Below are 15,828 nucleotides of genomic sequence, written 5' to 3' on the forward strand. Positions count from 1 at the left end.
AAATACAACATATAATTTGTGACTCACTTCATAGGCATTCACATTTTGACAATTTAAATTTTGCAGAATCTTTAGACATTATACAAACATAATTTGTTCCACATTAGGTACTATTCCGAGTTGCTGTAAAGATGGCCAACCATGCATGAAGTATGAACATTTTTATTGTTTACATGATTTTCACCTCCTCCCAGTTTTTACAGCAAAGATACATTTTCTCTGTGATTTCTTTAAAGATTTATAACAAGTCTCTGTATTTCAAGAATGTGCTTGTCATCATCATCAAATTCACAGGAGACATTCGAAGAAAGAAAATCATTGACAAATCAAGGATTTAATGCAAGAACCATTTTTGTCTTACCAAAAATACCCAAGGACTTACAGTTAAATGGCTTCACATATCCAAGTTATTTACCAGTAAATGTAGTTATTGATTGTTATAATTTCCTAATTCTTGCATTGATTATCAAAGTTTTCAGTAATACTTTGATTTCGTTCGACTGTTGGATCTGTTTAGTTTGGTATAGTGGTGTTGTGTTTATGTGTGTGTGTGTGTGCGTGTGTGTGTGTGTGTGTGTGTGTATGGTGGTTTTTTTTTGGGGGGGGGCTGGTGGGGGAGGAGGTGCCAATGTTCATTATCAGTTTTGGTATGTTTTTGTTTGTAACTGTATAACTCTTCCATATGAATAGGCAACCAATGCAGAAAATCCTTTCCACCTTTTCCTCTCTTTTATAATTAGAATTCTGCCGGAAGCTCTGTGTGTGTCTGTGTCTGAAGACTTTCCTGATGGTGTTGAAACGACCGTGAAAGGTAAGGTGTCTGGGTTCTGCCCCTATTTTATTGAGGTTTGACTGTTTGGAATTATATTATATGGTTGCATTATTCTGCCATTGCCCCTTGAAAGTTTGACTTTGACTCTTTCTCCTCCTCTAGTGTAAATGTTTTATTGGTTGCTCGTCTTCTTAAAAAAGACCTTAATCTGATTTGATTTGATTTGATTTGATTAGATTTATTGGCGACCATATTATCATCATACGCTCGTGAATCAAAGTACAAATCAAGTGATTCGCTTGGAATATAATTTGTGTGTGTGTGTGTGTGTGTGTGTACATGCAAAAGAGAGAAAAAACAGCTGATCAGCAAATCACTGAACGAACAGAAGCGCTTCAGCTTAACTCGTTGAGGACTAGTCCTGAGTATACTTGGGCAGGTGTCTATGAGAAACGTGCGTTGAAGCAAAATCAGCTTGTCCTCAGTGGGTTGATAACAGCTTGATGTGCTTGTCACAAATCAATGGAGTTTGCAGAGTTAAAGTGACCTACATGTACTTGAAGGGAAGAGTAGAAGAAAGGAAGAAAAAAAAGGGGTAGGATGAAGGGAAAAAGATCCCATCTGCATCTTTTAAATCATGTGAAGGTCATTTGAATTGTCCATTTGAAGTTACAATACCAAAATATAAAACGACTACTATTTTCATGTTTGTATTTAAAGCAAAGAGGTATATCAAATTACAGTTGAACCTCTTGTATCCGGACAAGTCGGGGCCGGGGCTCATCCGGATAAGGGATTTGGCCGGATACGGGAGACTCAATGCTTTATACATGTGCATATACATACACATGTACTGATGTAGCCCATTGTAGTACCACATGTAGTAATGTGTATACTGCAGCCTTTTCATTGTTACATGTGAGAGGACTCAAGCGCATAATCTTGTGTCTATGTTCTTGCAATGATTTGGGGATGTTTGGGGATGTTAAAATGTCTGAAGGTAAGCAATTTGGAAGGAAATTTGATGTAATGTACAGTGTATGTTAATCATGTTGGAAGTAATATGTAATTCATGTGTGTTTGTGTAGGAGTTCTCAAGGAGTTGGGAATCCCCCTTTCCTCCCGTAATTATTTTTTAAAAAAAAATCACGGCGAGAATGCGTCCGTATAATAGAGAGATCCGGATAAAGGGAGGCCGGATAAGAGAGGTTCAACTGTACATGACATGTATTGTTCTTTTTAACCTGCACCTGTAATGTGGTGTACCAGTACTATCTCTCTACGCATGTACAAGTAGGCAGATCTGCAAAGAAGGCGATTTGTGTTCACACATGAACTTGCTATATGTTCTCTTGTATATATAGCTGTCACGTGTAAATTTCTGGCCTTTGTAGCTGGGTACAATTTGGTTATAATGTGAGCAAACTATGCTCAGCAATGTTCCGGGTTGATGAGTGTACACTCTGCTGTCGGCCAAATGTGCCACATTCATTAATTGTGCTGCCAATAACCACACAATAGCATTAGCGCTTAGAGTAGTACGGCCGACTGCAGGAGGTATGGCATCCCAGCATGCATGTGTATATATGTGGGCTCGTTGTTCTGTACACGCATAGTACCTCTCCCTCTTTCCTCTCCCCCCCCCCCCCTTTCTCCATCTCTGTCTCTCTATCTCTAGTGGGTGTATCTGAGTGTTGGGGGTAATGAGATGAATACAAGAATGACATAAGAAAGTATTCTTACTTTTTCAGCAAAATTGAAAATGTGGCCCAAAGACAGCATCACTTGTCATTCTCCTTCCCATTCAGCTCAGTGGGACATGTGAAGGCTTTGAAGAAAACAGAACAAATGCCTTATCTATCTTATCCGTACATTTAATTCATGCCAAGCTAAAAATTGGATGTTTCTATATTTGCTCAGATTTCAACATCGATTTCACTGTTAACATTTTTTTTTTTTTTCTAAATCATCTACTGTACAGGACACATTCCCAAGTGGCTGAGTGGTAGTCTGCTGCGAACTGGTCCGGGCCGCTATGAATTTGGGGACCAGAAGTACCGCCATATGTTTGATGGCCAGGCCCTCTTACATCGCTTCACCTTCAACGACGGCAAAGTCTCTTACATGAACAGGTGTGGATTCTTCCATGCCGTACTAACCTGCCCAATAAAATCACTTTACGTAGCCCACCTTCTCTTAACACATTGTTGATTGTCATTTTCTCAGCTATGTACCACATTGCAAGCAGCTTGTAGAAAGCTTAGTGTGATCTCAACAAATTGTTTTTTCTGTCATGTGCAGAAGACAAAAGAAATTAATGAACAAATCAATAACGGTGTATAAGTTTTTTAGTAATTTTCAATGTTAGTGTATCATGCCTTTAAATGAGTACTTGTGTTCCTTCTATATGGATACATGAATCCTAACCTACGTTGTATTGCAGATTGGATATTGCAGTTCATGAATTTCTATCCATCTATCTATCTACATTTGTACAATCTATCTATCCATCTATCTAGTATGTATCATATATGTATGTATATATATATATATATATATATATATATGTGACCGGCGACAACGGTTTCAGGCAAAAGTCGGGGATTTTGAAAATTCATTTTTTCACTGAATCTCATTGCCCATTTCCTAAGCTTTGCATGGATATAAAACACTTGTGTTCTTTGGCACCATAAGTGGGCATAGAAAGAGAAATAAAATGCACTTTTTAAGTTGTTAGCCTGACAAAATTGCGAGAAAACAGGCTTTGAAGATTCACCTCTTTCTCAAAGACAATGTCCGAGCGGCGATGCGAGGGGAGAATCACCCATCCGTACGAAGGTTCCAATCGATGTTACATGTAAGCTCCGCCTCTAGCAACCACATCGCCTTCTGATTGGCTCACTGAGAGATTCAAATTTCCCGGGCACCTTCCTCGGAGCTCAGCGTATGGAGCCGATAAACAATGCATTTCGCTCGGGTTTGTTTACCAGTACGTCTTTCAAGATGGCAAATACGATAATTGCACGTATGGTGTACATGTACAATGTACATGACTCTGTATGGTGCATGCATTACGCAATGGCATCCACATGCCATGGCCGTGTGCACGTAACAGGAGCGGTGACGAATCCACACATTTACAAATCGCGTTTTCATTGTGGTGCCTTTTGAAAGCAGAAAATTGCTAGTGCTGGCAAGGGTCACGCTTCCTGTTTGTTTTGCCTTTACAAGACATGCATATGTTGCTTTGTTCGGTGGTGCTCATTAAATTAAAACAAACAAACAAACAAACACGACTCGTTATTTTCGTGCGATCTTGATGTGTAGTATTTGAATATAATTGGTCACATGTGACCGCTCCTTTCCTCTCATCTACCTTCCATTGAGTCAGTCTGCTGCTGTCATAATTTTTACTACATGTACAAGTAGACAAATTTGAGAATATTTAGTTTTCTTTTCACACGATTATGTCATGCTACATGATTTTTGTTTCACTTCAGTTGTCGAACATTGTGGTAGAATAGTTTGGATAGAAAGCCAAACGAAGAGCACGCACTACAGAGCGAGCGTATATAAACCACTATAGCAAGAACAATGGAGCATGTAATCGTGCACGCGTGGACAAAGCATTCCCCAAACGCATGCAACTGGTGTCTCCGAAAGCCAAATTATGTAAATGTATGCGACGCACCAGCCAATCGCGTGCGAGACCCTGCGCCGTAGCAACGCTGAAGATATTGGCGCGGCGTTCGAAGGAAGCTCGAAACTGATGAGTGCGATCCAACATAGGGTGCTTAAAATTCCATTTTCGATAGGAAAAACTTAGTCTTATGCTATGAAATTTAGTGTAGATGTAGAAAGCATATCAAAGATTCGATTTCTGCAAAAAACCTAAATCGATAAAAATAATGGTCAAAATCTTTGTACCCCGCCTAGGAGGGAATTTGCTCTTGCGACTTTTGCCTGAAACCGTTGTCGCGGGTCACATATATATATATATATTATATTTATATATACATATATGTTGGAGAGAGGGGGAGAGGGAGATCACTTTCCTCACAAATTGTGTGCAGCTAGCACATTGTTTGTCTGTGGTCACAAGGGATAATGCCTTCGATTTTGCCTAAAAACTCGATTGTTTGCAGATTCTTGGACAGCGATGCCTACAGGTCAGCCATGAAGGAGAACAGAATCATCTACACTGAGTTCGGAACGGCCGGGTTCCCCGACCCCTGCCTGAACATCTTCAGCCGCATGATGTCGACATTCCTCTCGCGCTTGAAGTTCACAGATAACTGCAACGTGAACTGGATGCGGTCGGGAGATGAGGTGTACGTCTTCACGGAGACGCCGATGATCCAGAAGGTGAACCCGGAAACGCTGGAAAAAGAGCAAACGGTGAGTAATATCATCCGTAATATTCTGGACCGAGGTTCCTGAGAAATCCTACAAATGTAGAGACTTAATATTCTGGACTGAGGTTCCTGAGAAATCCTACGAATGTAGAGACTTACATTGAAATGTCATGATTCTATTTTAAAGCAATATTATGGTTGGATGGTAAGATTAAATTTAATTTTCTATTTCTTTCTCAAATTGGCTTTTTTGGGGGTAAATTTATCTCTGATTATGTTCAACCACTTCCAATTTACTTTTTGTTTGATGTAAGATATGCAATGAAATTCAGAGGTGCCAATTTCACGAGTACCAGATGACAATTTGTGCTGCAATTCATTTCCATTACCTGACAAGCTAAAATTTGACAACATTATCCTATTCATGTCTTGGAAACAGATAGACGTATCAAAGATAATCTCGGTCTTCACGGGAACGGCACATCCTCACCAGACAAAGGATGAGACCATCTACAATCTGGGGCTGAACTTCAAGGCGAGGTCCACCTACAACATCATCAAGATACCCCCTGCTAAAGAAGGTAGACACTTAAAGTGAAAACATAGTTCTGGTAAGGGTTTGAGAACCCGTCTTGCACCCTTTCATATTTGCTTGCAATATATTGGAAGAGTCTACCAAGAAACTTACTTGACTGATGTGATTTGCTGGGATATTGAGTTGATTTGGAGTATTTTGAGAACAAAAGTGTAGAATTATAAATGTCAGTATACCGTCTTTTATTCCAGAAAGATCCAGGCTAACTCGGTCTCAGGGACAACTCGCCCTATTTCAGACAATTTACATGCGGTTTGTGATCGCCATATTCTATACAATGGCACACATTCATTTTGTATGCGCACCAGGTTCTTTGATGCGCGCGTTGTTTCAACTCAGCCCATAACTGTGACCAGCCAGAACGAGAAGCGCTCCCATAGTACAACTCTGTACAATCCAAAGTGACAACTTGGCCCCGCCGTCAAAGTAAAGACGAGTTGTCCCCAAGTCCAAGTTAGCCTGACCCCGATCAGTTAAGTTCTGAGATTGTGAGTGCAGTGAACCTTTATTTCGCATTTTCGTCGTTACCCAACAAATATCTTGTTTATCAGCGTTATTCCACACATTTCTTAAAGGCATAATTATACGTGTACATTGTGTAGTGAAAGTTGGCAGTTCTGCAGGAGTACCAGAACTATGTTTTACCTTTAATAGATACTGCCACAAATTTGTGTCCTTCCCGAAGCATTGCTCATTGTGTGGATTTTCAGTGGTTAGGATCTTGCGAAAAAAAAGGACAGTTGTAAGATCAGATTGCCCTGTGAGATATACTATTAGTTGTAATACACTGGGTGCTCACACATGTGTTTAGCCTCAAACTAGGCCCCATTGAAGGTTAGCAAAATAAGTGAAGGGATATCTGACTCACAAAAGACAGTATCAACCCGTTGAAGACTAGTCCCCGAGTATACTTGGGCAGGCGTCTGTGGGAATAATGCGTGTTGTGGCAAAATCAGCCCGTCCTGAACGGGTTAACGTCTGTCATCACTTGAAGATGGTGGCACAGTTGTTGTTTGGGTTTGTGTCTTTTTGTTTATCCCACATCGAAAGTGATCCCAACGTATCCTTTCATACACTCTTTTGCGTAGCCACCAAGATGACTCATATACTTTCCACTCTGATCATTGATGTACAATAAGTCAAAATGTGGGGATCAGATGCATTGTTATGTCATCTGAAATTCTTATGTAAGCAACAACATTTTGCATACATTTGTGTTTCAACATTTAATTCATCTTCTGTATGTGTATATTTGTGAAGGAAAGGAACTCATTACATGCCGTTTTGTTCCCTCTACCTCACATGCAATACAGATTGTATGTGGTAAATTGACAAACCATCTTACTTTGTAACTGAAATATTACATGTTCTCACCTGTGTTGATGAACATAAAGACCAATTATATTTTTTATGTTTTAAAAAAAAATCAAATTTTTTGTGTTTGTCAAGTTGAGAGACATTAATTTCAGTGTTCTTCTTGACTCTGTGCACATAAATCTTGTATAAACTACAATGCACTGAATAGGTATGCCTGTGCAGAGATTTAACCCGTTGCTATTCAGCAGTGGTCTACGTATTTCCATAGTTTGGTGTTGTATCTGTGTTATAATATTGAAATTCACTGTTAGCATTTTATGAGGAAAATATGTATTCTCTATCATTTGAGCCATGTGTTGTTCATGTTTACATGTACATGTAGATAAATTCATACTTTCTGAATTGCAATTGATTGACAGCTTTCCCTTCATCAACATAACTAAACACTGATTATTCAGTGTTTGGATAGTAGCCATGATAAAAAAAAAAGGTCATGGGCATACATACTTGAGTACTTAGATACTCGAACCAAATAGTCCTGATTACTACACAGGCTTCATATCCACTAAACCACCAAGCTTCTGCCTAACAGCCAGTGCTGGTTCTAATCCGTAGTAGTCTAGTGGATACAATGCCTGTCCAGTAGTCAGAAGATCAATTGTTCTAGTCCAACCCGAGTTTGTATGCCCAAGATTAATTATGGCTACTACTGAAAACTGAAGAATCTGTGCTTATTTTTGTTAATGAAAGGCAGTTTGCTAATCTGTTGCAATTAAAAAAAAAAATTGATACAAGAATACATTGATTTGAATATATTTCTTTTTGTTACAGAATAATAAGGATTAATGCCTCTTTAAGGCTAGATTTATGATTAAAATCACAGTGTCTGAAATTGGCAAAGGTTTATAAATTTCTTTTTTATTTTGTGCAGATTGAATTAATTTAACCAGTTCTATACGATCTTCCTCCAATATCAGATATGCAGTTGGCAATCTATTCATGATAAGATGATAATTTCTGAGGCCAAACTTCCTCACAACACGATTGGTTAATCTTCATCTCTAAAATGTGGTTTTGTCGCTACCTTTTTTTGATCTCAGAGGGCACTGCCGGTGAACCGATCCTGAAGAAAGCTTCTGTTGCCCTCAGCATACCCTGCACAGAGACCCACCCGTCCTACTCGCACAGCTTCTTCATGACGCCAAACTACTTTGTGCTGGTGGAGCAGCCCCTCTACGTCAACCTGTTGAAACTGGCATCCATGCCGGTCATGGGCTACGGCCTCTCCGACACGCTGGAGTTTCACGCGGACAAGCCGACCCGCTTCCACGTCGTGCGGCGGTCCGATTTCCAGCGAGTCTCGACTAAGTACGTCTCCGAGCCGCTCTTCTTTTTCCACCAGATCAACGCCTACGAGAAGGACGAACACCTCGTGCTGGACATGTGTGCCTACAAAGATGCCGAGATCATCCAACGGCTCTATCTCAAGTCCCTGCGGGAAATTGAAGTGTTAGATTTAGGGGAGCGATGCAAGAGATTTATTCTTCCCTTGAATGTAGAGGTAACCAATTTCTTTTCCTCTTTTGAACGAATTGAACAGTGTTTGTTTTAGATAATTTTTTGAATTGTAATAGTGTAATAATAATTTAGTAAGGAATAGTATTTAGCATTATTGATTAACATTTATTTTATTTGATAGTTCATAAAAACCATAGAAACAATCAGAAAACACAGAAAATGCACATTAAATAGAATACAAGTACATTCAGATTCATGTCGTCAAGCATACATAAAGCTACTGATCTGCCTGCAACAGATACAAAATATAAACATCAATATCAGAAATTATGAAGCATTAGGAACTTGACAGGAAGGCAGAGCCTTTTATGAAGCCAAGTCCTATAACATGTACCAAGTGGATAACGTATTATTAACATCAAAATTATGTTTAAAAAATATTGACACACATTGCAAACGCACACACAGTTATACACAGAATGAAAATTTTACACATTAAACAAAAATATTAATCTTGAGTTTAACATTTCTTACGATACAATTATAGTAAGGCGCACCTGGTAAACTAGGGACGGCGAGCGACGCGGTGCGACGCTTCTGCAAATTTCTTTCAATTTCCGACGTCAAAGGACACCCAGCGACGGTTAGCGACGGCGTACAGTCACTAGTTTAGACTGCGTGTCGGCGGGCGCCGCCGAGCGTCGCAAAGCGTCGGCTAACTCCCAAGGTCTTGTAAAAGACGAGCCCTCACAAATGGACCGTTGCATGTACGAAAAGGAGCTTACCTGGTGGCCGTCTCGCTGCGTCCGCAAAATAAGCTCCTTCCGAATTCCCTCTACCCTCCCGATGCGTCCCGATGCGTCTCGAGGCGTCCCTCGTTGAATGGAGACTATTGTTTCGTAATGAATAGAAAGCTAAAGTGCTACTACTAGTGCTAAGCGGAGAAGCCATCGGCAATCCAGGATTTGGGGCCACGCACTGTTTTGACATGAAAATTACACTTACTGATACATGTGCAAATGTATTTTAGGTTACAGAAATAAATTGTGACATGATTCAACTCCTCAGCAATGCAACTGCGAACCAAATTCGGCAATTAGTATTAAGGAAGAAATGCCATAAATATACTATTGCTTGATGCTTAAAAAAATCGCGAGTTTACCGTTTAATTCGCGCTACTCGCTCGCTACTCATTATCCGAATCCCCGATACGCGTGCGTGTACGTAGTGCAGCGTCCGAGTATACTTGGGCACACAATCTGCGCCCTGGGCTCGAGAATTAGCTCTAACAAGTCACAGGCACAGCTGTGACTTGTTAGAGCTAAAACATCAAATGCAAGTCCCCGCACCGTACGTAAATTTTCATTTAAACGCAAGGAAGTTCATTGCTAAAAGGAAGCGTGATTCCGTAGGCAAATATCGAACGCAACCTTCACTAATCAAATGGAATAGAAAGTGCTACATATTACTAGCAGACAAAGCGGAGAAGCCATCGGCAATAGGAGGGTTTGGGGCCACGCACTGTTTCGGACCTGAAAATTACACTTACTGATTTTCTAGGTTACAGAAATGAATTCTGACATGATTCAGCTCCTCAGCAGTGCAGTTTCGAACCAAATTCGGCATTAAGTATGAAGGTAGAATTGCTGCCCGATGCTTACAAAAATCGCGAATCTACCGTTTCGCGCTACTCGTTCGCTACAACTCCCGATATCGATCCGAAAATCCCCGATACGCATAAAGTATTATGTGTTATAGCGTGTGGTATAGTGCACATAATCTAAGCACTGAGCTTGGGAAATTTCAGTAGTTGTGAGAGGTAAAGCATCAACAAATGCAAGTTCCCGCCCGAGAGCGAGCCGTACGCAAATTTGCATTTTATTGCAAGCAAGTTCATTGCTAAGCGGACGCTCGATTTCGTAGGGAAAATATCGAACGCAACCTTGACTAATCCAATGCCAATTTGCGTTTGTTTCTAATTCAGCGCAAAGTTTCAGGCAAAACTATTACTTATTTGCAGTTGCAAGTCAAATCTCTCACAGGGACAGCGAGCCCTGGTCCCAACAACAGACATCCACTCGTTGGTATTCCAGAATGCGTTCGGAATACCTTTTATCTCAGTGGCATGCACTCGAGAATGCGCACATTCTATACCCATTCCGGCCGTCGCCTGGGAATGCTCAGCTTAAGAAATAAGCCGGGCATTCCGGAATGAAACTGAGAATGCATCAACAATGAGGTGACTTTGTCTAATCTCTCTATTGTCTGTTAAAACCTAACGGTAACACTACCAACAGGATTAATTTGCCAGGGTTCACAGCCTTTGTCTTCTAGAATGCATTCGATCAGCCCCACGCTTTCACCAATGAGGTGCATTTTGTATACGTACATGCCGCTACTAGCTCACCGTTTTGCTTCCTTTGCTAACTCTCAACGATCGAACATGTGGCTCTAGCTAGCTGGCCTGGTACATTGCGAAGGTACCACGGTAGTCTTTATCCAGGCATGCTAGATTTCGAATTTTCTATCAAAGGACATTTAATTCAGTTTTCGCCTAGAAGGGATAAATCAATCCTTTTGCATGGCTACGTGAACATTTGTGATATCAGGGAGGTGAGGTCTGTTCGCTATATGCTTTTTTTTTAAGGCGAAAAGAAAGACAAAACAGTATCATATGACGTTTACAGGAACTCAAAAGGGGCTTTTACTCAAGACTAGTGCTAGAGACATGTCCCTGCACTCCCACTCCCAGGTCAGACTGTCTAATTGATATCTACACGTGGTTTACAACACGGGTGGGGTGTGAAGGAATGCATACGCGCATTCCTTTGCTGGCAGCCAACACTACTGTAACTTATTGATTGATCCACTCTGCTTTCATGGAAATTTCCACAAGCTTGGCCTGGCTGGGGCATAGGTATCCCATTTATTCAGCTAGCACATGTTCCTTTGTTTGTTTGTTTTAGTTTTAGTTTTTATAGTTTTGTTTTTGTATTGTACCGAACTTCTTCTTTGTCGGGTGGGCTGGGGAGAGGAAAGATCAAAGTGAGCTGAGAGGGAATGAGACAGGGAGAGGGGAATCAAAAGGAGGAATCGTCTGCTAAGCATGTTGTCTCCTATACTTTTGCACAGTTCCATAAATTGTCATCAAATGCCGATCATGTGAAATTAACCGGATTTGGATCAAATAGAATGGATCTGATATAAATAATAATATGAAAATCAGTGCTGTTGCTACAATACAGACGCATTCTACGTCACTACGAATGATTACAAGTTACTGATCTTATACTGCAGGACCTATAATGTATTACAAAGCGTTTTTAAAGAGACAGGGCTGTGTATGAAATTACAGACCAGCGTGGCTAACGAGCTACCCTCACAACCATGAAGCAAACGGACAAATTACAGATAGGAAAATTATTCGACATGTATTCTAGCATGTTCCGGAGCTGCATGTTATTGCTATTTACTTTCGAACGTAAAAGCAAACATGTGACATTTATTTTATCATCGTACGGAGTTGAATATTATCGTTATTCATTTCCGAACGTTAAAGCAAACATTCGACATTTATTTTAGCATCTTCCGGAGCCAAATGTTATTGCTATTTACTTTCGAACATAAAAGCAAACATCAGACATCTATTTTATCATCGTACGGAGTTGAATAATATCGTTATTAATTTCCGAAAGTTAAAGGAAACATTCCACATTTATTTTAGCATCTTCCGGGGCCGAATGTTATTGCTATTTACTTTCGAACATAAAAGCAAACATCCGGTATTTATTTTACCATCGTACGGAGTTGAATATCATTATTATTCATTTCTCAACGTCAAAGCAAACGTGCAATATTCATTTCAGCATCTTCCACAGCCGAATGATATCCTTATTCATTTCCCAACGCAAAATCAAATACTCGACATTACTTTTAGCACCGTACGGAGCTGAATCTTACCGTTATTCATTTCCAAAAGTATAAGAAAACATCCGACATTTATTTTAGTATCGTACAAAGTCAAATATTACCGTTATTAATTTCCCAAAATTAAAAACAAATATCTGACATCTATTTTAGCATCTTTCGGCGGTAAATGTTATTGCTACAGATTCGAACATAAAAGCAAATATCAGACATTTATTTCATCGTCGTACGGAGTTGAATATTATTGTTATTCATTTCCGAACGTCAAAGGGATCATTCGACATTCATTTTAGCATCTTCCGGAGCTGACTGTTAATTCTATTTACTTTCGAACGTAAAAGCAAACATCCGGCATTTAACTTTCATCGTATACGGAGTTGAATTTTTTTTTTATTATTCATTTCCGAACGTCAAAGCAAACATGCGACATTTATTTCAGCATCTACCAGAGCCGAATGTTATCTTTATTCATTTCCGAACGCAAAATCAAATATCTGACATAAATTTTAGCACCTTAGGAAGCCAACTCTTACTGTATTCATTTCCAAAAGTATAAGCAAACACCCGACATTAATTTTAGTATCATACAAAGTCGAATATTACCGTTATTCATTTCTCGAAAATAAAAACAAATATCCGACATTTATTTTAGCATCTTACGGAGTCGATTGTTAGCGCTGTTCATTTCCAAAAGTATAAAGGCAAACATCCGACTTTTCTTGGTGGCCCGATCGGTCCATACCACCAAAATCTTCATATATGAAATTTTGGTGCCCGACGTGCGTTTTTTGATGGCCCCGGGCCACCGCTAGTGTCGAGACCTGACGGTATACCTGGTAGGTATACCTCCTAGCAACAGGGTTGGCGTCTCATTCTGGCAAGAAAAAATACGAATGTACGAAACGCAACTTTAGGCGACGAGTATTATGTCGTAAAAAACAAACTAACCAACATACAGAAAAATCGAACAAAAACAAAATCTCTATGTTAGAAATCCGTTTCCAGAGACACTTTTACTCATTTTTTTTTTCACACTGAAACTGAAATACAACGTGTATAATATGGCGCGACTTTTCTTTCTCACAACGCAACAGGGCGGCGTGTCGTTCTTTTGAAGGTCAAAGACGAGGGTCTAGGGCAATTACCCCCTGGGCAATTACCCCGCACCCTTCCCCTGGCCCTAATCCTAATCCTAATCCTATCCCTAACTCAAACTCCTAACCCTAACCCTAACCCTAACCCTAATCGTTACTCTAAGCTTACCACTAACCAGTATTTAGCCGGGGGGTAATTGCCCTCTCGGGGTAATTGCCCGGATACGCAAAGACGATCGTATAGAGGTGCACGAGGCCGCTATCATTCTTCGTGAATGAATGGTTTCAGTCACGCGTCTGCATTCTCGGACGCATTCCGGACGCCTTGAATAGAGGATTTTATAATCCCCATTTTGGAATACGACGGAATGCCTCTATTCACAAGGCTGAGGGGAGTAACAATAGGGCATTCTCAGTGCAGGCAGAATGCGTGGACCGGGAATGAAGTAGAGAATGCCTGCATGCCGGACGCATTCTGGATTACCAGCGACTGGATGTCCTTTGCCACAGCATACAATTCGTCACATTTTATTTTGCTTTCTGCAGAATGTGCGTCATCATGCGTCCCGAGGCGTCCCTCTCTGAATGGCGACTGCTGTTTTTTAATGAATAGAAAGCGCTACTGTACTGGCAAACAAAGAAGAGAAGATTAATCATTATCTTACAATGTCTTAATGAAGTGTAAAGTTACTCTTTACTACGGATTTGGAAGTAAAACGTGATTCGTTTTCTTCTCTTAAATGCGTTCTTTGGGACCTTCAGCAAATTGTGATAGTCCCTTACGTGCTACTAAGTAGGTCATAGCTCGTTATTCCGAAGGTTCGTTATTCCCGAATTTCATTTTCGGATTAACGAATCTCCGGAATAACGCCACAAATATTCGGATTAATGAACCTCAAGGTATAGGGAATTTGCGTGTTTCTGATCAACGAACCTTCGGAATAACGAACCTTCGGAATAGCGAACCTTCTGAATTTTGAATTGATTTGATTTGATTTATTTCATTCTCATTTTCATTTTCATTTTTTTTTTCTTTCATTCCACAAAACATAACACAGAGTAAATCTCAAATTCAATCATAAGCATATATACATTACAAAGTATAACGATCAACTTCTGAATCGAAACTAACCGCTATACAAAGTAGGGCACTGTCTTCTGTATGTTCACAGGTGTTCTGTTGTAAACGCGGTGCGCTAAGTCTAAGGGAATATCCAAAGGTTATGATGTCCATAGCGCGTAGTCTTTATTCAAGACGGCGAAGGGAATATCCAAAGCTTATGATACAGTGTATATCCTTTTATTTAAAAACAACAACAACAAAAAAGCAATTCCTCGTGAATTTTACCGTATTTTTCAATTATCATTTTCCGGTGAAAACGCTACGGTGAAAACGCTAACACCACGCCAATGTCGCTTTATTTCCATCCAACAATAAAAGATAATGCAAAAATAATGCACTGGTACACTACAATACATTATAATGAATAATATTGTAAATGTACAGAGTGATTTTTGTTTAAAACTGATGTATTTGTTGAGAGGGTAGTATAAAAACAGTATAGATAATCCCTTTTTTGAGGAACTTTATATATGATAACGGTACATGGGTCTAGATAAAGACTAAGCGCACCGCATGACAGCTGTGGACATCATAACCCTTTGGATATTCCCTTCACTGCCTTGAATAAAGACTTAGCGCACCGCGTTTACAACAGACCACCTGTGGACATACGGAAGACAGTGCTCTTCTTTGTATAGCGGTTAGTTTCGATTCAGAAGTATAGGGATATAAAAACGAGACCAAATTGGTTAAAAAATCATTTATTATGACTAAGCTACTCATTTGGAAATGCTATCATAGCTTGATAAGCATATCTATGCCCGACAAACAAAATGACACCAAAAAGGTTTTGCCACCTCAGGCGGTACCAACAACCCATTTTTCGGGTCTTGGTCCATGGACTATTCCATCGATTTAACTTCCAGGCTATTTACACGACGGAGTTGTTTACTACCAGAATTCCAGTGCGCGCATTCTTTCGTCTGGCCAGCACCTGGGGTATGGTGCATGCTTCTTTGGAAATTTCCCACAACAGGGGCCGGGGGAGGGGGGGGGGGGGGGGGGGGGGGTGTCGACCGCATATAATCCGTTCGTGTTTTTCCCCTTATTTTTTTCCCTTTGCTGGTAATGAACATTTAGTTTTAACTTAACGAAGGTGAGATGTATGTATTTTTTCCATCATTCAT

The 15,828-nt window shown here is 40.1% G+C and overlaps 1 protein-coding gene across 1 annotated transcript in view; it reads left to right on the forward strand.

The window, feature by feature from the left end:
* Positions 1–15,828, forward strand: part of LOC139740980 (carotenoid-cleaving dioxygenase, mitochondrial-like) — a 32,751-nt gene that overhangs the window by 3,284 nt on the left and 13,639 nt on the right. The window contains exons 2-6 of the mRNA XM_071651564.1: positions 741–811; positions 2,754–2,904; positions 4,918–5,170; positions 5,567–5,712; positions 8,150–8,600. Coding sequence (XP_071507665.1) covers positions 741–811; positions 2,754–2,904; positions 4,918–5,170; positions 5,567–5,712; positions 8,150–8,600 — 1,072 coding nt within the window. The remainder of the gene's footprint in view (positions 1–740; positions 812–2,753; positions 2,905–4,917; positions 5,171–5,566; positions 5,713–8,149; positions 8,601–15,828) is intronic.

Source organism: Diadema antillarum, unplaced genomic scaffold (assembly GCF_040938485.1).
Source record: "Diadema antillarum isolate AM-2024a unplaced genomic scaffold, OU_Dant_1.0 seq00000893_RagTag, whole genome shotgun sequence".
NCBI lineage: Eukaryota > Metazoa > Echinodermata > Echinoidea > Diadematoida > Diadematidae > Diadema > Diadema antillarum.